Source organism: Aspergillus fijiensis (genome assembly GCF_003184825.1).
Source record: "Aspergillus fijiensis CBS 313.89 unplaced genomic scaffold BO72scaffold_3, whole genome shotgun sequence".
NCBI classification, from domain to species: Eukaryota; Fungi; Ascomycota; class Eurotiomycetes; order Eurotiales; family Aspergillaceae; genus Aspergillus; species Aspergillus fijiensis.
The window spans coordinates 526,983-549,549 of NW_024468979.1; the positions used below are offsets into that span (position 1 = coordinate 526,983).

The 22,567-nt window shown below is 54.2% G+C and overlaps 9 protein-coding genes across 9 annotated transcripts; 3 read left to right on the forward strand and 6 right to left on the reverse strand.

The window, feature by feature from the left end:
* Positions 1-267: 267 nt before the first annotated feature.
* Positions 268-984, reverse strand: BO72DRAFT_491739 (uncharacterized protein; the record flags this gene model as incomplete). The annotated part of the gene is made up of 1 exon (XM_040948212.1): positions 268-984. One exon carries the CDS (start codon positions 982-984, stop codon positions 268-270), a length of 717 nt encoding a protein of 238 aa, XP_040806124.1.
* Positions 985-1,070: 86 nt separating this feature from the next.
* Positions 1,071-1,592, reverse strand: BO72DRAFT_139290 (uncharacterized protein). Its single transcript, XM_040939163.1, has 2 exons — positions 1,415-1,592; positions 1,071-1,343 (listed from the first exon to the last, which is right to left on the reverse strand). The coding sequence occupies exons 1-2, from the start codon at positions 1,506-1,508 to the stop codon at positions 1,129-1,131; spliced, it is 309 nt and encodes a 102-aa protein (XP_040806125.1). The 5' UTR covers positions 1,509-1,592; the 3' UTR covers positions 1,071-1,128.
* Positions 1,593-4,219: 2,627 nt separating this feature from the next.
* BO72DRAFT_139319 (adaptor protein STE50) lies at positions 4,220-6,099 on the forward strand. Its single transcript, XM_040939165.1, has 3 exons — positions 4,220-4,723; positions 4,795-4,956; positions 5,013-6,099. Exons 1-3 carry the CDS (start codon positions 4,456-4,458, stop codon positions 6,053-6,055), a joined length of 1,473 nt encoding a protein of 490 aa, XP_040806126.1. The 5' UTR covers positions 4,220-4,455; the 3' UTR covers positions 6,056-6,099.
* Positions 6,100-6,736: 637 nt separating this feature from the next.
* On the reverse strand, positions 6,737-7,087 carry BO72DRAFT_341046 (uncharacterized protein; the record flags this gene model as incomplete). The annotated part of the gene is made up of 1 exon (XM_040940611.1): positions 6,737-7,087. A coding segment is annotated over one exon (351 nt), but the record flags the coding sequence as incomplete, so codon positions are not given.
* A 1,899-nt stretch (positions 7,088-8,986) lies between these two features.
* BO72DRAFT_139345 (uncharacterized protein) lies at positions 8,987-10,041 on the reverse strand. The gene is made up of 3 exons (XM_040939166.1): positions 9,764-10,041; positions 9,294-9,694; positions 8,987-9,179 (listed from the first exon to the last, which is right to left on the reverse strand). The coding sequence occupies exons 2-3, from the start codon at positions 9,612-9,614 to the stop codon at positions 9,048-9,050; spliced, it is 453 nt and encodes a 150-aa protein (XP_040806128.1). The 5' UTR covers positions 9,615-9,694; positions 9,764-10,041; the 3' UTR covers positions 8,987-9,047.
* A 2,341-nt stretch (positions 10,042-12,382) lies between these two features.
* Positions 12,383-14,076, reverse strand: BO72DRAFT_367572 (oleate hydratase; the record flags this gene model as incomplete). The annotated part of the gene is made up of 2 exons (XM_040940845.1): positions 12,383-13,457; positions 13,526-14,076. 2 exons carry the CDS (start codon positions 14,074-14,076, stop codon positions 12,383-12,385), a joined length of 1,626 nt encoding a protein of 541 aa, XP_040806129.1.
* Positions 14,077-14,454: 378 nt separating this feature from the next.
* On the forward strand, positions 14,455-16,984 carry BO72DRAFT_482769 (putative heat shock trehalose synthase; the record flags this gene model as incomplete). Its single annotated transcript, XM_040947748.1, has 6 exons — positions 14,455-14,698; positions 14,766-15,181; positions 15,250-15,525; positions 15,582-16,049; positions 16,123-16,232; positions 16,308-16,984. Exons 1-6 carry the CDS (start codon positions 14,624-14,626, stop codon positions 16,982-16,984), a joined length of 2,022 nt encoding a protein of 673 aa, XP_040806130.1. The 5' UTR covers positions 14,455-14,623.
* A 946-nt stretch (positions 16,985-17,930) lies between these two features.
* BO72DRAFT_454902 (L-lactate/malate dehydrogenase) lies at positions 17,931-19,055 on the reverse strand (the record flags this gene model as incomplete). Its single annotated transcript, XM_040946206.1, has 3 exons — positions 17,931-18,374; positions 18,469-18,698; positions 18,779-19,055. 3 exons carry the CDS (start codon positions 19,053-19,055, stop codon positions 17,931-17,933), a joined length of 951 nt encoding a protein of 316 aa, XP_040806131.1.
* Positions 19,056-19,699: 644 nt separating this feature from the next.
* Positions 19,700-22,150, forward strand: BO72DRAFT_511642 (phosphoenolpyruvate synthase; the record flags this gene model as incomplete). Its single annotated transcript, XM_040949413.1, has 1 exon — positions 19,700-22,150. One exon carries the CDS (start codon positions 19,700-19,702, stop codon positions 22,148-22,150), a length of 2,451 nt encoding a protein of 816 aa, XP_040806132.1.
* Positions 22,151-22,567: the final 417 nt, after the last annotated feature.

Sequence of the window (22,567 nt, forward strand, 5' to 3'; positions counted from 1 at the left end):
ACTTTTGTGGCCATTTCTTATTATTCTGGGTGCTAAGATAGTTCTGATCCATCTAATAGCCAAGAAGTTGCTACGATGATTGATTCCGTTGGGTGTGGAACGAAGTAGTAGAATTTGGTATCTAGAAAATGCAATGCCGACCCTGATAACACCGAGGGAGGAGTCCCCATCCGAAACCCATCCAAACGCCAGACGAATGTCCACCAACACCAACTCCCGCCTTTTATCAAAATATAAGACAGACAGAAGAAAAGCCCGCAGATCCCTTTATTTCCCCTGCTTCGGCTTCATCTTCTTCTCCCCTTTCTTGACGGGACTCCCGCTGGCCCCGAACCCGTTACTCTCCCCATTCTTCACCCCCTTCACGCGATCCTTCGGCCCTGGCGTCTTCGTGGTCGTGGTGGTGTGCTCCTTCTCCTTCTCCTTCTCCTTATCCCCGCCATCCCCGGCGGCCGCAGACGAAGAAGAATCCCCGACCCCATCCCCATCCCCCTCGAGCACCGCTACATCGCGCAGAACCTCCTTGATCGCGCGCACGCCCTGCTCGACGACCGCGCAGGGGATCCGCACATCCACCGTCTCGAAATACTCGGCGTTGTTTGCATTGCCGCCATTGCTGTTGTTGTTGCCGCTTTTCTTCCCGTTCGCGTGGACGTCGTCATCGTCGTCGTCGTCATCTTCGTCTTTGATGGTTGCAGCACCGTTTTTTTTTTTGCCGGGCGCGGCGAGGAGGGACGGATGGCGTCGCCCCTCGGCGGAGGCGACCACCGCTTCGATGACCTCGTCGAACCGCTCGCACCGTCCCCCGCGGAGTAGCTCCTGGGCTAGGCGCCGGATCTTCTCGGTCCACCCCGTGCGTTGCAGGGCGGCGAGGAGCGTGCTGTGGAGGTCGTCGAGGGCCGGGGTGGTGAGCAGGTGCGTGAGGAGGTCGGTTTCGAGGTCGGTTGAGGTGGTGGGTGGGGAGGGGCGGGGGTTGGTTGTCATTGTTCCCGTGCTGTGGTTTGGATGTTGAACTTGAGGTTGAGGTTGAGGTTGAGGTTGAGGTTGTACAGTACTGTGGATTGTGGGGAGAGGGGTTTCTGTTGGTGATGGTGGTGTGGTGGAGGTGGCGTGGTTCGAGGGAGGAGTTCAGGGTGATCGTCTTTGAAGGTGGTGGGCTGTAGATAAGGTGGATGATTTGTTGCAGGAGAGTATTTGTGTATCTTGGTAGTGGGTTGAGGGGTCGTGTGCTGTACTATGTACATCAGTACTGTACAAACGGGTTGAGGTCAGGTCGGAGGGGGAATTGCGCTGCGGGCTGCTGCGGGCGGCGGAGGAGATGGCATGGGCTGGGCTGGGCTGGGCTGGCTCCAGTCCGGAGCGGATAAGCCGTCAGTCACTCGCTCACTCAGTCAGATCAGATCCTCTAACTTACCCGCCGACGGACGTTCAGTCCCGGCGCTTGTGTCTTTACTTGTATGGTACTTGTCAGTCAGAACAGGCGCGATGCAATCTAGAATATGGAGCATGAATGTTTGGCTTAATGTAGACTTTTTGATAGCAGCTGGAAATCAATTGATCCAGTGGCTTCCTCAAGTATTTGATGAATTGAGTTAGTGGTTGTGATTAGAATATATATGCTGCCAGTGACTACTCTACATCCCTATTGTCATTGTTGATTGTCCCTGGTGTTACAACCCGCTTCAAGCTGTCTTGAAGTTGCAGTCTCAACACACAGCATAGCACACTCATTCACAGATCGACAATCTAACCCTGCACCGGTCCACGCACAACCCAGCCCGGACATACCCTGCCCAAGGCTTCAATCAGGGTACCGCGATAATAATAGCACATCGTTGCCATTGCCCCCCTGTAGCGCCCAGCCGCCGGCCGGGGGGGCACCAAGACCACGATGCAATCATTGCGCCGGAGATACTAAGTACACCCTCGAACTCGACCTTACGTACTACAGTCGCCGGCTTGCAGGAGGGGGCTGGCTCCACTATACCCAGGAAAACCTTACCTACTGGTTCGTGGTCGTGGTATTCCATGCTGAAAACCGCCAGACGATTTGATCGGGGCTGCGAGGCAGCGTGCCGCGATGGCTGGGAGGGGGGCAGGCCACCACATGTTCGTGTAATGTCGGTTTAGACGCTTGTGCGACCTCCATCCGAAGCTCCCCTTGCTCGGTTTGCCAAAAGGTGGTGGGTAAAGGCTGATCCTTGGTGGCGAGGTGTATGTACTGGACTATGTGTATACAGTGCCGTGCAGATATCCACAGGAGATTGATGCAAGATGTTCCGGTCGGGGGGAATGGGTTTGTTTCCGACGACGACGGTGGAGGAAGGGATTGCCCGGGATGGAGACCGTTGAATGGACTTTTTTCGGAAGTCAGTACTGACTGAGTACTCTATCGACAGAGGATGAGTAGATTAAAGTGGAGAGTTGATGGGTTGGGTCTTTTCCACCCCTGTCGGTGGTGCGAGAGTGTACTATGGAGCCTAGTCGGGGTGCTTTAGTGCAGTGACCGTTGATGTTGACGTTGACCCATCCAGCCTGGCTAGTAGATCCGGAATTGAGATCCTGTGCGAAGGGAAAAAAAAGACAAAATTTGATCACCTTGCATGAAGGCTACGGTGGCTACTGTACTTCAGTACAATGTTTCTGCCTGGACTTGGTCTTTTGTGACTAGTTCACTGGAGTCATAGGTGCGGCAGCATGGCGACGACCCCGAATGTAGCCGGGCATTTGTAGACGATTACAGATACAATCACATTCATTTTTACCAGAATCTTGTCTGAGAGGATGATAATCAATACGAGCAGCGCAGACCTCAACTACGGCCCAGATCGTACCTTCTAGAAGGAGTTTATTTCCCTCGGCCCCTCCATCAAAGACATTGGCTCCAACTCGACTCCGAGGTCCTCAGACTCCGGACCCAGAAAAAGGGGGGGGGATGGAGGCACAGATTATTTATTTATTAATATCGTTCCGGTTGATATAGGGCTAGCAAAGACATCCCAGCCCGACAAAACAACACCATTGGCCAACATGGCCAGAATCTGTAGGAGCCAATAATTCAGTCAGTTAATGAGGGCGCGCGTTAATAACTTAAAAAGAGTGAGAGAAGACAAGACAAAAATAAGTCAGAAGAAAAGCCATGGCACGATGACGGCGGCGGAGAGCAGAAAGGCCCCAGTTCCCCAAAAACGTCAAGGCTCCGGCACTATTGGATTTTTGACAGGGCAGCAGCACAATATCGTGGGAGGAGCTTTGGGCTCTTTTCCCTCGGTTAGTCCGAACTTGGAATCGAAATAGTTCCCTCGCTAGTCTCCCCCATAATCCAGGGGAGAAGAGACATTTGTGGGCTTGGCGCCGATACTAATTCTATATCGGAATCGGAATATTGGGGGTTGATATGGGATAGTTGAGCTTGGATGTGGTGGTGGTAGTGGTAGTGGTGGATGGACTCGGGAAAGGGGGGAAGTTTTCATGGACCCCATAGTATGGATCGTCTTGATGGAGATGATAGAGGATAGACTATAGACTAATAAGTGGTCTTTCCCAGGGGAGGATAACGGTGATATTGCCCCAGTGGGAATATCCTCAGTGCTTCGATTGCATGTTGTGTGCGATGATGGATCAGATGGAGGATAGATAGAGATCACTTATAAGTGTTCCCTCCCAAGTCAGTGTGGTCCAGACCGCGGAAGATCACGTGCGGCGATCCACGCATCGAAGCGCCTCTTTTTCCCTTTCGGCGGTTCGTTCGCTACTCCGCGCCCAACCAGCTGCCTCGCTGCTTGCTGCTGCTGCTGCTGCTGCTGCTCCTCCTCCTCTCACTTTCAACTGACCGGCTTCTTCCTCCTCTTCTTCTGCTTCCTTTTTATTATTTCTTCAATACAATAGAGAGATTTCTCTTTCCCCTCTCTACCATCCTCGTTTTCTTCCACCTTCATTACCTCCACCGTGGCCGTCATCACAATTCCGATCTCCTCCCTCATCCTTCCCTCTTCCCCCCCCAGCTTCCCCGCTCTGGCTGCATGCCTGTGATTATTAGCCTTGTTGGCCTCAGGAACTCCACTCCACTCCTCGCAATCACGGCCATCCTCCACCACTCGCCGGATTCCTCTTTCGCCTTGAAGTTTTGACTTCGACTGTCGTCAACGGCTGTCTCCTGTCTATCCCCCACATCTCATCCCAGCCATCTCCAACCACCCCCGCCGTGTCTGACACGAGCCGCTTTCCGTCCCGGAACCTCGAATCCTGAAACTCATCACCGGCGCTATTGAGAGTTCCTCCATTGTTCGCCCAGAATCCATCCAAGACAGTCTGATACCTTTCGATCGTGCTCCCTCCATCCTAACTTCGCCCGTGCTACAACTGGCGCCGTCTCATTCACCCCCAACCGGTCCGACGTCCATCCCCCCCCTCTTCGTGCTGGGCGTCGTTGCCGGTCATTGATCCTCATCCACCATGTCTCTCCACACCTCCTACCACGCCGACTCCGATGCAGACGACGAGTACGAACGCAGTGTCATCACATCCCCTCACCTGGCCACTGACTCGGAAGCCTCCCCCTCCGAGTCCGAGTTTCCCTCTGCCGAACATACCCCGACCACCCTGGCCAATTTCGACGATAACCCTCGCTCGCCTAAGACAATCATTACAGAATGGACGGCCGAAGAGTGCGCACATTTTGTTGCCGCTTTGGGTCTGCGTCAGTACTGCGCGGCTTTTCTAGGTGTGTCTCTTCGATGATATTCCTCGGCGCGGCCAAGGTGCTTCATCCGTGCTGACTCTTGGGTTCTACAGAGAACGAAATCGTTGGCGAAGCGCTTATCGCACTCAAACATGACGAATTGAAAGAGATGGGTATCGCTAGTGTGGGGCACCGCTTGACCATCCTCAAGAGTGTGTACGAGACCAAGGTCAAGCAAGACATTCCGCTGGACGCCGATCATTACATTCCACTCTGTACGTGTATCCCTCGACTGGCTACTGGAATAGTCCGCTGACGTTCGATTGCATAGCTGCCGACCAAAGTATGAACGAAGGTGCCACTCAAGACGATGTCGCTCGTTTGATTCAGTCCATCCGATTGCGAGACGAACGCATAGTCACTGTGGAGGCAGAGTTGCGGCGCATGGCAGACGAATATCGTCGGTTGCGAGAGGAACTCCTACCCGTCTTCAAGATTGCCAAGGATCGATCGCAACCGCTGCCACCCCCATCGGCGGTCCCCGCGCCTGGCACAGAAACATATCACGAGCCCCCGAATCTGACTTCGCCCTCTGGAATCACGCTCCTGGATCGCTCGGGGTCGATTCTCTCGAGGACGTTCTCCAAGAGAGGACACACCGGCGGGACTACCCCCAAAACGAGCTCACCCACTTATATCCCACCTTCCATCCACGAAGGACGCATGTATGGGGACGGCGGTGGCTTGGATCCGTCCACGGCAAACTCATCCCACATGGCTATGATGAACGGAAAGGCCCAGTTATCGCCAGGAATTCCGTCGCCAACCTCTCCAGGCAATCTCCACACGCAGACTCTGGCCTCACGGGCCTACTCACAGCCTAGTTCGGCCAGCATCAACCACGCCTCTCACAACCACCACGACGACACTCCTCCGACCCAATCCCGCTCCGACCGATTAAATCCTACCCCAACGCAAGCCACGCGCCCTGACATCCCGACACGGTCAGACTCTCGAGCAACTGGGGATCCTCCGAGCGTGGAGATCTTCAAGTCTTTCCGAGTATCGTTGGATGACCCCTGCCATAAAGTCCTCCCCGCCGCTTTGAAGAAGTACAACATCAACGCGGACTGGAAGCAATACGCACTGTATATTGTCTATGGTGACCAGGAACGATGTCTCGGGCTAGAGGAGAGACCGTTGATCTTGTTCAAGCAACTTCAGAACGAAGGACGGAAGCCGATGTTCATGCTGCGGAAACAAGTCCATCCACCGGAGAACAACATGTATCCCACCGGTAGCGGGTCAGCGCCGAATAGTGCTGGTTTCGAAGGGCGACAAGCTCAAATCAATCTACCTGGCGGAGTTTTGTGAGCCTTTCTCGATGATGAAAGTGTTCTGCTTTTCTTTCTTGAGATACCCCAGGCACCTCTGGTGCCCCACTACCTTTCCACCCCCCTTTCATCCTTCTCCACCCCGCCTAGTTAGCTTCCACATACCTTGACATTCCTCCTTCTCACGAGTCCTTATCTCTTTGGCGTGCATACGTGTCTCACAATATGGCGTTGGGCTTGGCTTCAGGGTAACGCGGCACCGGAAAAGCAAAGCACATTGACACAGCGTGGTGATTTCAGGGTCCATTTCTATTCTCATTCTTGTTCATATACTTTACATCTATATTTACCCTAATCCGTGTCTCAATATGAGTATATCCAAGCCTACTAGCACATATAAATATGTTATAGCTTGCTCGTAACCCGTGCTGCTAGAGTCTTGCCTGGACTCTACACCGAGCAGATACTCCGTCTCGTTTCTGCTTTTACTCCCGAAGCCGAGGTTCTTCCACGCATATACTGCAACCCATTCAACACCGGCAGAGCATCATGAACGCCTCCCCCGCGGGAAGCCTACTACCCGCACCCAAAAACCAGATCAAGGGACAAGATCTTATGGTGATTCATATCCAGCACCAGCTATTGCATCCCTCGCCCGTCGTGCCGTTCTCTCATCGTAAGGAAGAAAAGTGACAATATGGTGCCCCACGCACGCATCAATGGCCTTTTGCGCGCGCTCGTGGTCGCCGAGGAGTTCTCCACGCCAGATTTCTGCCTCGGCCGCAGATATCGGCGGATGACCAATGTGTTCCATTACAGCACACACAATCTCTGGCGGTAAGCGCCGATCCAGCTGCGCTGCCTCTCTCGCGGCCGAGGCCCACCAGTCATGCTGCTGCGGAGGCACATTCCGTGTTGAGCAAATGCGGTAGTGAGGGTCGATGAGACGAAGCTTGGCCAGGGTCAAATTCCCCGGCTGACTGGGGTCCACCAGGCCAAAGGGCTCTTGCTTGGTGCGATAAGTATTGGGCCAGGTCACAAGTTGGCCCTCTCTGATCGACGTCGTGCCGAAGGTATGCAGGGCGCCGGGGGGGGGGGGTCTCTTCTCGGTGTTGGGCTCCCAGTAGTCCACATCGAGAACCGTCGGGAGCGCAGGGGCACCTCACGCTCGTTGAGCTCACTGGCATGGACCTTGTCTTCGTGCTGAAACGACGTACGTGAGGAGCAGGTCCCGCAGGATGTGGGAGGATGTGCCGAGCCCTCTCACCCCACGGACACGTCGCATTGACGTTCGCTCCAGCGATCGAGAAGGCATGTGACGAGTAATGTCACCAGCTAGTTGAATTCAGCCTTCAGCTGGAAGCTGTGTGAGAACAGAATTTCGGAAATGGACAGTGTCATCGTCCTTATCAGATGCTTGATGCATCTGAAAGTCGGGCGGTGACCCGAGACTGGACTGTGGTCAGATTCTTCGACTTCTGCAAATTCTGCAAAGTCGTCAAGTTCTTCTTCGTCCATAATTGGAGGGCTTGGACTGCTTGAAGATTGTGAGGTGAGTTCCATGATGAAGGCCTAGGTTGCGATAGACCAGATTGATGGCAAAGGTAGAAAAGCGAGGTCGGTCCCCTCATCGCTGCCCAATATGGCAGCGTATTGCGGAGCTGCACCTATCTCTATGTAGAGATCATGCATCGATGGGCAAGGTACTTCAGTAGTCGGATATAAATGATGTCGACAGGGACTGGGATCGTCGAGACTTCGTGGTAAAAAGTCGCCAGATGGTTTGGCGTAGCTTTGATCCAATACCCAGGAAGTCAAACTCTGAAATACCCGCGATTCTGTCATGATCGAATGGATGAGGTGAAAAGAAGCTGTACTCTCTCGAAAAGACATGATCAAGCATACATCAGAGTGTATAAGCCCGGAAAGCCCAACCCTGCCCGCGACATAGCGGCTGCATTCTTCGAGTTTGTTTTGGATCCTGATACTCTTGCGGACCCCCATGCGGTAGACGGCAAAAAAAAAAAAAAAAAAAAAAAAAAAACACATCCCACAGAGCTTACGAGGTCCAAATTTCGATTGCTGATGCTGACCAGGAAAACATCCGACTCCGTACCTGTGCTTCGTTGAGCCGGGAGATTACATCGGCTTTGATCAAATTTAGGGGACTATGTTTGACCTGAGACAAGCCATCTGCTTTCACAGAACGTCATCGTTTGTTTGCATTGACGTGGAACAGGGTTGACTTGATTGCAGAGATGAGGAGTGTACCTGTGGATTCGCAATATCTGGGGAAAAATATGAATATGCACCAGGCAAATAATTTCATTTGTGACGTCGGGGAAGCACTAGCACGCTGGCTAAATTGGTTGCCCAAGTCGCAGGTTTTTCATGATTGCTGTGAATACTTTTGCTATGGACGGTGGGTGAACCAGTGCCGTTCTGAGTTGACAAGACTTTCATCAATCGATGATATGTATCTCGAATAGAGTCATCCATGGCGGCAGCAGTACGCGAGTAACGTGCTTGGTAACAGTGATGCACTGCTGGTTATCTAGAAGTCTGACAAGAGTCGATTTCACTCTTTGCTTCGACTCCGCTGAGACTGATATAATCAGCAAGTATTCATGTAACGGTAGATTGGACGAGAAGGAGGGAAGGAAGACTTACAGTATTCCTCTTCGACATCCATTAGACTGGCCCTATTAGGTACGATATTGCAAATTCAACTCTGATGGTTGCCCATTTTGTCACACCACTGCAGGCGCAATACCCTCTTCTACTTCTCGATACTCTTTGGTCGGTAGTCGGGGAGGCTTTAATGCACCCAGGACCCGGAGCTAGTTTGCTATCACAGCTTTCGTCATTAATGACAACGTGTAGCTACTGCAACGATGGCTTCAGTGCGTGACTGATTCTTGATACATCTGAAGCCATGCCTCGAGTTCTGGAAGAAAAGTTCTCTGCTGTATGATGGAGCTGCTACATGCAGGAATCTTTGTTGCCATTGAGATCAATGCTGTTGAGCTGTGCTAACTCGATGACATCGTGTATGCGGATATGCTCGAAGCCACAATTCTCTGCATGATTGCTCGTACCGAATGAGAGAAAGAATGGACCGATGTAATATTGGTCATGCAGCAGCAGAAGAGGTTGGTTAGATACTATAGTTTTGGATAAACTTGTTAGAGAGAAGGGCAAAGATGTGTATATGGGGAAGAATGACTCGAGAAGCTATAGTGGTTCAAGGTAGGAGGAAGAAGAGGGATGAAGAATACGTTTCCAAACCTGAGAATAGTATCCCAATTCATGCTAGTCAATAGATGGGCCTGGAACAAAGGACGATAATTCAAGTAGATCAAGCGCTGAAATACCTTGCTTCGGTAGTTGAAACCATTGCCCGGATGAGATCTTCGCCTGCGGCGCTGCAACAACCTCCTTTGGAGTATTTGTGGTGTTTTGCATATACGGATAAAGCGAATCTTGCATAGGTAGCAAAGTAGCGGGCTGCGCCCCAATGGGAAAATTCGCCATACACTTGGGAGTCCATAACCGGGCAGGAGGAGTCCCTTGCTCTGAGCCTCAGCCTTCTGCCGCATCTCCGCAGCTTTCTCGCGCTTCCATTTCACCTCTGCCTCCTCCGCCACTGCCGCTTTTCGAGGCTCTCGGCCTCTCGCGTCTGTTACCGGCAAGCAAATAATTAGCCCAGCTTCAATCGACCTGCAAATGCCCCTCGGTCTGACCTTACCAGCATTTCATGAGAGGTGTCCTTGTTCTTTAGCCCTTTGCGGGTCTGCCGTTTCTCTTGGTCCTTCTTCTGGTCCTTCTTCCGCAGAGCCCGAAGGCGATTGTCCGCTGGGACCGGCTCGTCCATGGAATCAGCGTAATGATTTGATAGGCTGTTCTTCGATCGCACATGAGCAATGCAAGGTACTTTTGAATTCTTCCAGATGACGACGCGAGATCGCTATATAAAGATGATGACTTCTCGATCAGATAGTGCGAGAGACGGCCCAGATGATCTAGGATAATCCCAATCGGCCTTGTCACTCTTCCTGACTCATCTTGAGTACTTTAACTGCCCCCTGCGTCTCCAAGTGCAATACGCTCTTGGGAAAGCCAGACTGTCTAGAGTCGGATGAAGCAAACAGGTGATCCGACTTCCTTCGACATGGTGAGCTGTCTGATGCATAATCTGATGATTTATGCATCGCTGACAGCGCAGCCATGAAAGACACTCACCCACCTAGACAGAATCTTGATCATTTGTGCCTGTGCTTTCATGTATTGTACCACGTAGCAAAGAATTGCTCTACGCTCTGGCACATTTGAAGTACCGAAACTTCTGCCGTATGGCGTAGGAACCCGTTGCCACATACAGCCATCTACCCTTCAAGACATGCAAAGTCCATCGCCGGCTCTGTCTCCTGACAACCTGCCACGGTATCCGGGAAGTTTCCGGACACGGCCCGTGTAAAAGGAGAGAGGGATTTCTGATGGAAGAAGTCTTCGTCTTGAGAGGAGATGGACAAGCAAGGTAACGCGTTTCGTTGAACAATTCGCATAGCAAAGTCTTGAAAGGCCCTCCGGCCTACTGGCATTGCCAGGTTTAACTCATTCGAGAGTATGCACTCAGTGGCTCAATCCCGGGCTCCTGTCTGGCTGGTCGCAGTCTCCGCGGGACGGGTGGCGAAACTGGAATCGTCCCCGTTTTCCTGCCATCACAATCAGTCAGGAAAAGGAAGCGTACTCTATCTGGAAGCCAGGACCTCCGTAACAGGCGGAGAAGCTGGATTCGTCCCCATTCCCCAACCATGTTGATGTATTAGGAAAGGTACCATGCTCTGTCTGGCAGGCCACGGATATCTCGGGGCAGATGGCGAAGCAGGAATCGCCCCATCTCCTAGTCATGACCATAGTTATGGAAATTAAAATCAGGTTCCATGAGGTCGAAAGAGGTGAGTGGTGGTGTATTATGGAAATCAAGTTTATGGGGGTGGAGACTGATGTTTGTTGTCAAGAACAGATAGCCATATACTGGCTGGGGTTAGCACCGCATTGCTTGGTAGAATGGGCACTGCGGACTTACCACTGCAGGCAGCCAGTCAGGCTGATTCCGGTAGCCCATTGGATCTGTAGAAGTCCTATCGATTTGGGACAGAGAGTGATCGAACCCCGTTTTGTCGACCAGGAATCCTGCTGGCCCAACAATCGAAGAAGACAGGATATCGACCCCCATGGATGATGGGTAACGGATATGACTCCGTGTGTAAAGCCAGTGGATCAATGTCGAGCATCTTGGTATGTCATGTCCGTTTAGGACGGATGTTCTTGTGGAACGGGATGTCAAACAGAAAGGTTTCTGAGATTTGAAAATGGTATGGGACGAGACCTCGAATTCAAGGACATGGGTTAGAGATGCGATAACCTGAACATGGATTTTGTTTGCACTGATGGAACAGCGATTCCTCAGAACGGGTGGACTGCGATACAAGAGCAGTCCACATTGGGATGGTCATGTCTCAAGACTGGAAGTTTAAGAAGATCAAGAGCAAACTGGAAATCAGAAACCAAGCCTTCTCATGTTTGAGGTTTGGGTTGTTCTAGTCAAGCTTCATGCATGGACTTAGTCTCGTTGAGGAAGTTCCCAGTAGAATTGTGCAGGGAGATGGAAGAGATGTACTGGGGAAAGATCAAGTCAGTCAACGCAGTACTGAGGGAGAAGATGGAAGAGATGTAGTGGGGAAGAATTAAATCCGTCAGACTGGAAGCGGGATGTCGAGCTGAGTCTCCAGCCAGCCGTATTCACGAGAGTGGTCAATAGAGATAGTAACATGGGCCCAGGATTGATATTAACCTAAGTAGAACTATATTCATCCATGACTGGGCGACAGCCCGTGAAGCGATGTGAATGGGCTGGGTAGTTCCATTCAAGGGTCCGCTTATCAAGAGGTAGAGGTAGTGAAATTCCGAATCAAAGTACAGGCTGTGAATGGTGTCCGGTCTGGGGAAGTGCTGCAAGCGAGAGAATAGGAGAGGGCACCGTGTTGCGGCATCCTACAAGTTCCATTGTTCGCCAATGCGCAGCAAGGAATTCCCTATGAGTGGTAAGGCTGAACCAGCATGGAAATTGTATCCCGGTCTTTGGCTTTGGCGAAGGTTCTAAGATCGGTCAAACAATCTCTAGCAGAGACATGTGAGATGTAAACGTGGCATTCATGGCTTAGGTTCAATTAGACTGTCGGACTATCCGAGACAAAAGTATGAAGCACCCAATCTGTGAACAAGGAGATAAGACATCTCCTCGCGAATAAAGTCCATGTTGAGACACATATGAAAGCAAGCGTAGCAAACTCATCATGGAAAATTAAACAAGCAAGTCAAAAATCTCCAGGAAGATATTCTTGTTGACCGAGACCGGCCGGTGCGGGAGCCCCAGCAACTCCGCCACAGCCAACTGCGCGGTGCGCACACTGTAATCCAGACTCATGGTGGTGTCATCAGGAAGCTCCGCAAACTGCCCCAGCAGCGCCACATTAGTCGTATTGGGAGGAATCACCAATGGGCGGTCCTTTGCACCACGCGTCAAGAACGGCGCCGTCCCCAGGGGCATGCCACATGGAATCGTGATCGCGTTCTCCGCCAGCCTCAACTCCTCGGACGGAAGGAAGTTCAGGTGGGCCAGCACCTCGGTGAAGATTTCTTTGCCGGTGCAGGCGAACATGGGCTTCTGCACAAAGTTTCCCTCCTCGGACGGACGCAACGCGTATCCGCACAGAAGGTGCACGTCGTCCGGCTGGGAGGCGAAGATGGGCTGATGGGGGACACTGATCGTCAGCGACCAATTGCTCTTGACCAGGGAGAGGAGGGCGCCAGTGCCGGCTTTGTCCTGCGTGAGCTTGTCGTAGAGCTCCATGAACGAGGTCCCGCGTAGGGTGGTCGTGAAGGTCTCGATGCCCGACTCTAACGGGCGAGACAGGAAGGTCATCGGGTCTCCGAACTTGGGGGATTTGCGGGCCAGAGTCTGCCACAGGCGCCATTCGCGGAGGAGAAGGTCCTCCCAGTTGGACGAGAGGAATGGTGGCGGGTGGTCGTTGGAGCCGAAAACGGCCCCGGAGCGTGAAAAGCCGACGTCGATCAGACAGATGTCCTGGGGGTCGAGATCGATCAAGCACTCTCGGTCGTCTTCCATCACGGTGATCTCGGAGACCGTGGTTGGGTCGCTGTCGGGATAGAACTTGATATCTTTGACTTCAGTGTGGTAGCGGAAATCCACTTTCTCGTTCTTCAGGTACCGGGTGATGGGAAGGACGATCGACTCGAAGAGGTTGAATCGCGTGTGAATGGATTTATCGACATCGTTCAGAGTCTGGATGTCTTCGAGGTATTTCCGAAGATGGCGGCGGAATTCGACTGCGCTGTGCCACGGCTGGAATGCGAATCTGAGCGAGGAGTCAGTAGCTATGCATGGCCAACTATGTCTGTTCCAAACCCGCAGAAGGATGCTTACGTGGTGGACCATAGGGACCAGAACCCTGTGTCAAAGAATGGTTTCTCGAAGACTTGATCAATTGTTTTGGCGTGCAGCGCTCGCTCCGGGTTCACGATGAACTTAATGAGCTCCATCCGATCCTTCAGACCTAGCTGAATGCCCTTCGTAAATACCGCTTCGGTGCCGGAGGAATCCAAGCTCACAGCTCGCGGAACAGGATGCGGCAGTCCTCTGTGTGGCAGTTGACATCGAAACTCACGCACATCATCCGCCAGCGATTTGCCATCATGCTGGACATCCGGCACCAGATCGAGGAGCTCCTTCACACACTCCCCATGGAGGTAGGGAAGGCAGTAGAACGGAAGCGAATAGCCGTCTTCTGCATTTCCGGAAACGATCATCTCACCTCCCACGTCGGAGTGGAGGTCGAATATATGGATATGGGCACCGGGAATGCCCCCTTTCCTGATAAGATAGACTGCTGCAACCAGGGAGGCCAATCCATGGCCGACCAGCCATGCTTGGATGTTGCTTGGGTCTTGCCTGCAGAGATCGGAATTGTGCTCCATTGTCAGAGTGTAAAATCTGATGACAAATGTGGTGATGCCATAACTCATTCTGTCGGAGAGTACAAGTCGCTCTTGCCTATTTATGTCTATGGCCGGCCGAGACGGCCGAGAGTGCTGCTCATGCTGATAGTCTTACGATTCTCGCCACAAGCATGAATCATATGCTGACTTGTTCCGAGGTTGTGTTGTGCAACCATGCAGTACTGCCTACGAGGCCTGCTTGGTACTGGATCGTACAGGGTGGGTGGGCTGATGCTGACATTAAGTTTGACAGAACTGAGTCGAGCCAGACTCTCGCATGTTGGAGAAGCGAGAGCTGCGAGATGCATTATATCATAGTCAGAGAACTTCTTTGTTGGCGGTTCGTATCGCCAGAGCCGACTTTTGACGAGGGCTGAAATCCCGGGTATCAGCGGGTATTTGTGGCTAACCAAGTCATACAACTAACTAGAGCCTGGTCTCATGCTTGTGCAATTCCTGAGCTCGATTCTAGTATCATCCGACCTGATATTCTGCTGTGTCTTGATAACTAACCATACACCATACAATGCAGTCAGACGACTCTAGTTCTAATGAGGATCCGACTTTGACAAGGAGTTCCTGGTGCGCACTACCTGCACAAGTATGTATGACATTTATCATCTCAACACATCCATACAACTGCGCTGACTGTTCGATGCTATCAACAGTTAATCTACGCCGGATTCTCAGAGCCAGCGACCGATGAGCAAGGGAGATTGACCGTCGCCGTTGCCATTCGCAACGCGACGCAGCTGATTGACTTTTTTACCCACCATTTCCACAACGCTGTCGAAGGCACTCAGATACCATGCCACGCGATCAGTGAGCTACTATCCCAGCTACGCGCGTACGGCGAGAAGCACCAGGAGAAATTCATCGCGGTCGGCCTCCCCGAAGGTCTGGTGCAGAAGTGCCCCGGATTGTGCTCCCGGCTCTGGCATGACTTGGATACTCTACCATTGGTATTGAAGTACAAGGATCATCCCCGACAGCCAGACGAGCAGGGGAGTTTGTCAATCTTCGCGAGTTGGAAGGAGAAGACTGCGGATGAACAGGCCGATTCCATGGCCAGGAAGTGTTTGAGGCATGCCCTTCGTTGCGCTGAACCAAGAAAAACTAACGAAATACTAACGATGTGAACGACTGATACAGGTCGTTTGGCGTTGGACATCTCATTCACAACCAGATTCATTATAATGGAATGGTGGACGTCGATAGGAGCTTCTGCATACGCTTTGCCGAGGCGGAGGGTTATCAGCGGACTGTGAGCCCGGAGTTGTGGACACTGGTTCAGGGACTGGCCAAGGACCTGGTCGAGAGAAAGGTGAAGATTGCATTTTTCAGTATGACATGCCAAGGAAAGCCTGATGTGCATACTCGACATGCATTGTTGCGGTTGGGTCATGTATTGGGGGTGGATATCCGGTGGTGAGTATACCCAATCTCGCTTGGAATTAAGACTCCAGAGTCACGGATGGGTGCAGGTATGTCCCAAAGCCGCGGCCGAACATCCTCCAATTGATCCGAAACATGGAAGACCTCATGGAGGGCCTAGCAGGGCCAGATGTCTCCTTGGACACCGACGACCAGCTTCAGATCATGGAGTTCGCCTACGAAAATGCGCGACGGTACTGGCTTGAAGAGCATGGTCCCCTGCGCTCGCGCCAACAGGGCGGGGCGGATGTAGTCGTGATCGACAGCGCTCCGTTGTTGACCCTGGCCCTCCTGGCGAAGCAGCATGATCCTCATCGACCCGTCGTGTTTGAGAACCGATTGCACGCTCCACCGGATGTGCTGCGGCAGCAGTCCACCCATCCTCAGGCAATTGCCTGGCAATTTGTGCAGACCAAGCTGGAGCATGTTGACACCTTGGTCACAACCCTACCCCGGGAACTCGCGCCATCCGTAATGTCAGAGGCGAATGTTGGCTATATATCCCCTTCGATAGACCAGTCAGTACCTGTGCCTGTTGCTTTTCTATGCCTACATTCCTTTCCGGACAGATCTTCTGACATTATACGGTAGACTCGATGGCTTGAACAAGCACTTGACGGATGCCGACATGACCTTCTACGGCCAGGAGCTCAATTCATTATGTAGAACTTTCGGAAACCCCGTTGTCCACTATCCGAGAGGTAAGGCAACCGCGGACAGCAATGAAGTATAATTTCCGTGAGTGATTAGCGCTAAACAGGACATGACCGACACAGAACAGTACATCCTAAGCCTGTCGCAACTCCGTCCCGGAGACGGGACCCTCGCCCTCTTAGACGCCTACGCGGCGTTCTGCACCATAGCCTGGACGGACGACCCTAAGCTCCCTCTTCCCAAGCTGCTGATCTGCCACCATGGCCCCGCCCAAAGATCCCAGAGCTCTCCGCACCACGATCGTCTCTTCTCCCACGTCCAGTCCAAGATGAAGCGATTTGCATCGCGGATCTGCATCGTGCAGATCAGCCCCCAAGACCAGGTGTGGAATACCTTACTCTCCAACGCTCGGGTGGTGGTGCAACTGTCACTCTGCCAAGGCATCCCGGAGGTCCTGCTGTGGGCGATGCAGAAGCAGAAGCCGGTGGTCACCACCGCGGCGGGGGGGAGTTTCTTTGCCGCGCATGAGGAGTTGAAGGAGCGGATGTTCTTGGTGGAGGATGGCGCGAACAAGACGGACACGGTCGCTCAGCATTTGTATGGCTTGTTTAGCACTGAGCAGAGTACTGGGGAGCGCGCGACCTCAGGTGCAAGGCAAGATCTGCCCGAGAGATTCACTACGGTGGGTAATGCGGCATGCTGGCTGTTTCTGGCTTCTTGTCTGTCCCGGGAGACGGCGTTTCGGCTTAATGGCGAGGATATTGCCACGCTTGCGAGGCAGGTGGGTTCAACTTTGTAAGAGTTTTACTCTTTGAAAAGTTTCTTTCGATGCATTCCATAGTTCAAGTAATTCACGAAGTCAGGGCAACGAGAAATGAAGGGTATTGATGAGTCCCGGAGCTGAGTTTGGACCTCGGAGCTTGAAACCCGGAGCCAGAAGAAGCTCTCGTATTCGGATCAACCACATCCAACCTTAGTAGCGGATCCAGTATTGAAGGTTGATAGGGATTGTAGAGTATACAAGCTCTGTGACAGGTGTGGTCGATTCGGTCTGGACCCTTCTAGTCTGGTAACTTAGATCATGGAACCGAGACTCGGCTCCGAGACGCATACTAGGTATTGAGTTTGCGTAGACGTCGGACCTCAAACCACCGTCTTCCTTGTAAAGTAACCCCGAATGACGTCTTGGTGGCATGATGCAACACGAGTCATTTGTGGCTTCCCCGCAGATCCGTCAACCAGTGTTCCATGGATACTAAGTATTCTAGCCGTCGTAGTAGATCTGGTGCGAAGTGTCGGCCGAGTGACTACAGGAAGTCAGCCCTAACCCCGGGCCTCCGCTTCATGCTACCGGGCTGGTCAGTGGTAGGGAACTGAAGTTCTTTCCCTCGAACCATCGACTCGTTTGAGCCCGGAATACTGGGGCGTTCGGTTCTGAGAAACGTACTGGAGGGAACCGCTTACCTTGCTGCTGCTCTGTGAAGAATGGACACGATGGATTTCGAGATAGCCCTATCCTCCCCTTCTGTCTGAGGATGAACTACATCACCACCACCATCACCACCTACTCCTCCGCCTCTCCCTTCTAATTCTCGGCACCATTGTGGCGTAGAAATGATAAATATGTAATTGCCCAACAGAAGTAAGATACGCTACAACTACCATCATACACCAACCACCATACCAAACACCCTAGAGAAAACCCACCAAGCCCAAGCAACCCACCCCTCACTACCTCCCAAGAATCAGACGACACCATCGCCCTCCACGGCCCCAATGCGCCCCCTCAATAGCCTCACACTTCTCTCCATCTCCGCTCTCTCCGCCTCCATCAGTTCCACCGCCACCGTCCGCACGACCCCTTCCCTCCCCACCACCGCCGGCAAACTAAAACAGCACCCAAACTCCGCCTGGAAATGACTGACCGCGTGGATGCTCCGCTCATCTCCGAGAATGGCCGCGCAGAGCCGCGCGATCACCGCCGCGATGCCGTACTCGGTCGACCCCTTGGCGCGGACGATGGCTTCGGACCGCTGCGTGCATTCATCGGCCAGGAGCGTCGGATGGTGGTTGCTGAGTAGGGTCTGGTGGAGGGGCTGGTCGTTGACAGTCGCGGTGGACCAGGTCGCGAGCTGGGAGGGGCCGTGGACGCCTAGGATGTTGAGGTTGGTGATGGTGCATGGGGGGGTCTGGTTAGTTGTTAGTATATGCGATGCTGATGCTGCTGCTGCTGCTGCTGCTGCTGTTGCAGATGACAGTAGTATACTGAGGAGGAAGACATACCCCCATCTCCGCCGCAACCAACGCCCGCAACCGCACGCCATCAAGCTCCGTCCCCGTCCCCAGCACCTGTCCCGCCGGTAGGCCCGCCATCTCCCTCACCATGGAGGTCAACAGATCCACCGGATTCGACACCACCAACAGCACCGCGTCTCGGCGGATGGGCTTCATGGCCGCCACGATGCTGCGCACGATAGAAACTTTGCGGTAGAGGTGCTGCATGCTTGTTTCTCCTTCAACCCACACACATGAAGTTAGTGCGTGCCTGAATCTCCCTTTTTGGCACTGGGCTAGGGGCTTGGGAGGGACATACCAATGGTATATTTGGACCCCGCCGTGATGACAATGATATCGCACTCCGCGGCGACTTCGTGGTGGGTCGCGGAGCGCACGGCGGCCCCGGCGCCTGGGGACTTGGTGGCGCTGGCAACGACGGCAGCGACGTCGGCCAGGTCGCGGACTTGGCCGTCGCGCCGGTCGAGCTTGATGTCGACGAGCCATAGCTCGCGGGCGACGTGCTGGAGGAGGAGGGCGTAGGCGGCTGCGGCGCCGACATGGCCTACGCCGATTATGCCAATGCGGGATGTCATTTTTGGGGGCGTATATCAGATATCTTCGACGTGGGTAGTGTATAAATGGCAGATTTGGGTTGTTTGCTGCCGGGTATACGGGGTAGCTTTGCTGTTATATACTACGGGATCGGCTCCGCGGTATAGTTGACTGATGTGAGAAAGAATTGTCTGAGGATGACAGACTCGAGGGGAAGACATGTGAATCTACTACTAGTAGTTGTAATCTTTCGGCCGGGAAATGCTAGAATGCTGGCTGCAGGATTGCCATCGTTGAGGGGCGGATTTACCATGGGTGGTGGGAAGTATGCGTGGACAAAGAATGCTCCCCCCCCCCGCACGGTTGGTTGGGTTAGGGTTGCACCTCCGCGCCATACACCGATCGCCACTTGCCTTGTGCCAGGTTGCACGGCGACCATACCACTCTCGTATTTCCCGAAGCTCTGGGAGGAGAGAGTGGTCGGTTGCATGTGATAGAGGGTGGGAGGGGAGTTTTTTTGTATGTTCTATGGTTGTATGGTTGTAAGCAGGGGTCCGGGTTGCTTTGCTTGTTGACTGTGTGGGTGGGGAGTTAAATAGTCGCATATTCTCGGAGTATTTATCTCATTGATTAAAGGATAATCACTTTAACCCAAGTATACTTGTTCTTGAACATAGCCTGCACCATGGGCAGTAGTGACCATCCCCTCGTCCTCGAGCTGGACCAGCTCACTCGCCGCGATGTGGCCCTCGTCGGAGGGAAGAACTCGTCGTTGGGGGAGATGCTCAGCCAGCTGGGCAGCGCGGGCATCCCCGTGCCCCCGGGCTTCGCTACCACCGCCGACGCCTACTGGCACTATGTCGATGCCAATCACCTCCGCGAGAAGATCGCCGCCCTCGTGGCCGACTGGCAGTCTCGCCGCAGCACCCTCGTTGAGACCGGCCACGCCGTGCGCAGCCTCTTCCTGCATGGCCGATGGCCGCGAGAAGAGGAAGAGGCGATTCGCACAGCATACCACGAGCTGTGCCGTCGTTCCGGGACTACAGAGAACGAGCTCAACGTGGCGGTGCGGTCCAGTGCCACGGCGGAGGATCTCCCCGATGCCAGCTTCGCCGGCCAGCAAGAGACCTACCTGAATATCTGTGGTGCGGACGCGGTCCTAGATGCGTGTCGCCGGTGCTTCGCCTCGCTGTTCACCGATCGGGCCATCAGCTACCGCCAGGCCAAAGGGTTCGACCACCTTGGGATTGCGCTGTCCGTCGGCGTGCAGCAGATGGTGCGGTCGGATGCCCCCGGCGGCGGGTCCGGGGTGATGTTCACGATTGACACCGAGTCCGGGTTCGATCAAGTCGTCTTGATCAATGCGGCGTGGGGGCTGGGCGAGAATGTCGTGCAGGGCGCGGTGAACCCGGACGAGTACCAAGTCTTCAAGCCCCTGCTACAGGACCCCCAGCTGCGGCCCATCGTCAAGAAAGACCGCGGCAGCAAGGAGGTCAAGATGGTGTACGGCGACACCACCACCCCGACGCGCAACGTCCCGACCTCCGGGGCGGAGCGCGACGCCTGGGTCCTGACGGACGAGGAGATCCTGACGCTGGCCCGGTGGGCGTGCATCGTCGAGAAACACTACGAATGTCCGATGGACCTCGAGTGGGCGCGCGACGGCACCACCCAGCAGCTATGGATCGTGCAGGCGCGGCCGGAAACGGTGCATTCGCAGCGCCACGACGCGGCCAGCAGCTTCACCACCTACCATGTCACAAAGCGCGGACGCGTGCTGGCCAAGGGGGTGTCCGTGGGCGACGCCGCCGTCTCCGGCCGCGTGTGTCTCATCGAGACGGCGCAGGACATCGACCGGTTCGTGGCGGGCTCGATCCTGGTCACCCGCGCCACGGACCCGGACTGGGTGCCCATCATGAAGCAGGCCAAAGCCCTCGTCACCGACCACGGCGGCCGCACCTCGCATGCCGCCATTGTCAGTCGCGAGCTGGGCCTCCCCGCCGTCGTGGGCGTCGGCACGGCGACCTACATCCTGCACACGGGCCAGGACGTGACCGTCTCGTGCGCCGAGGGGGATGTCGGGTTCATCTACGAGGGGGGCGCCGACATCGCGACGCAGGTGGTCGACCTTGCCTCGCTGCCGCGCAGTCGACACACGCAGGTGATGGTCAACCTGGCCAACCCGGCGGCCGCGTACCGGTGGTGGCGCCTCCCCGTCGACGGGATCGGGCTGGCCCGCATGGAGTTCGTGGTGGCCAACACCATCCAGATCCACCCCATGGCCCTGGTGCACTTCGACCAGCTCACCAACCCGGACACCAAGAAGCGAATCGCGCAGCTGACCGTCGGGTACGCGCACAACAAGCCGGACTACTTCGTCGACAAGCTGGCGCAGGCCTTCGCCGCGCTGTGCGCCGTCTTCCACCCGCGGCCGGCCATCATCCGCATGAGCGACTTCAAGACCAACGAGTATGCGAGCCTGATCGGCGGGGAGGAGTTCGAGCCCCACGAGGAGAACCCGATGATCGGGTTCCGGGGCGCCTCGCGCTACTACTCCCCGCGGTACCGCGAGGGGTTCGCGCTCGAGTGCCGCGCCATCCAGCGGCTGCGCGAGACGATGGGATTCACCAACGCCGTCGTCATGATCCCCTTCTGTCGCACCGTGCGCGAGGCCGAGAAGGTGCTGGCTGTCATGGCGCAGAACGGGCTCGCGCGCGGCCACGCCGGCCTGCAGGTCTACATGATGTGCGAGATCCCCGCCAACGTGATCCGCGCCGCCGAGTTCACCCGCTACTTCGACGGGTTCTCGATCGGCTCCAACGATCTGACGCAGTTAACGCTGGGCGTCGATCGGGATTCGGGGGAGTTGGCCGAGCTGTTCGCCGAGCAGGATGAGGCCGTGCTCTGGATGATTCGGCGGGCGATCGACGTGGCGCGCCAGCATGGCTGCAAGATCGGGATCTGTGGGCAGGGCCCCAGCGATCATCCCGAGTTTGCCCAGTTTTTGGTCGAGGCGGGGATTAGCTCGATTTCCGTCACGCCGGATAGTTTCTTTGCCGTGAAGAAGAGGGTCGTCGCTTGTGAGGAGGAGATGGGTGGGGATGGTAGTAGGGCTGCGGTGGTGCAGGGGCAGTGAGCTTTTTGTCTGGGTATTTGCTGTTCCTAGGCTATGGAATTCGTTCAAATGTTATCGAACTAGGAGCTGATTCCTTTTTCAATATACAGTCCCTTGCTGCGCAATATAAAGATAACAAAACCTAGCTAAGCAGGCTGGTTGGGGAATTCAATGTAGGTGGAGTCGCGTAGTAGCCATGGCAGTGAATTTAGGGCTTCGTGGAATTCACAAATGCAATCAATGGTCGTTTGCCTTTTCCCCATTCTGGAATGTAAGCTTCTATTGAGCAGTGAATAAAGACTGTCCATTTTTCATTCACGGCCTGCCTCCTTCCAGTTCCATCCTCTTCTTCACCACCCTCCTTCTTCTCTTCTCAACATAAAAACCCCCTCTCCATCCTCCTTCCTCTTCTTATTCCTCTTCCTCCACCAAACACTC

Excerpts from the sequence above, each read along its gene's own strand:
- BO72DRAFT_139290 (XM_040939163.1), bottom strand. The coding sequence starts at position 1,508 with ATGCTCCATATTCTAGATTGCATCGCGCCTGTTCTGACTGACAAGTAC. Across the intron at positions 1,344-1,414 it reads GACTGAACGTCCGTCGGCGG|CCCAGCCCAGCCCAGCCCAT; the intron begins GTAAGTTAGAGG and ends GACTGGAGCCAG.
- BO72DRAFT_139319 (XM_040939165.1), top strand. The coding sequence starts at position 4,456 with ATGTCTCTCCACACCTCCTACCACGCCGACTCCGATGCAGACGACGAG. Across the intron at positions 4,724-4,794 it reads GTACTGCGCGGCTTTTCTAG|AGAACGAAATCGTTGGCGAA; the intron begins GTGTGTCTCTTC and ends TGGGTTCTACAG. Across the intron at positions 4,957-5,012 it reads CGATCATTACATTCCACTCT|CTGCCGACCAAAGTATGAAC; the intron begins GTACGTGTATCC and ends TCGATTGCATAG.
- BO72DRAFT_139345 (XM_040939166.1), bottom strand. The coding sequence starts at position 9,614 with ATGCGGCAGAAGGCTGAGGCTCAGAGCAAGGGACTCCTCCTGCCCGGT. Across the intron at positions 9,180-9,293 it reads CTATTCTCAGGTTTGGAAAC|TATCTAACCAACCTCTTCTG; the intron begins GTATTCTTCATC and ends CCAAAACTATAG.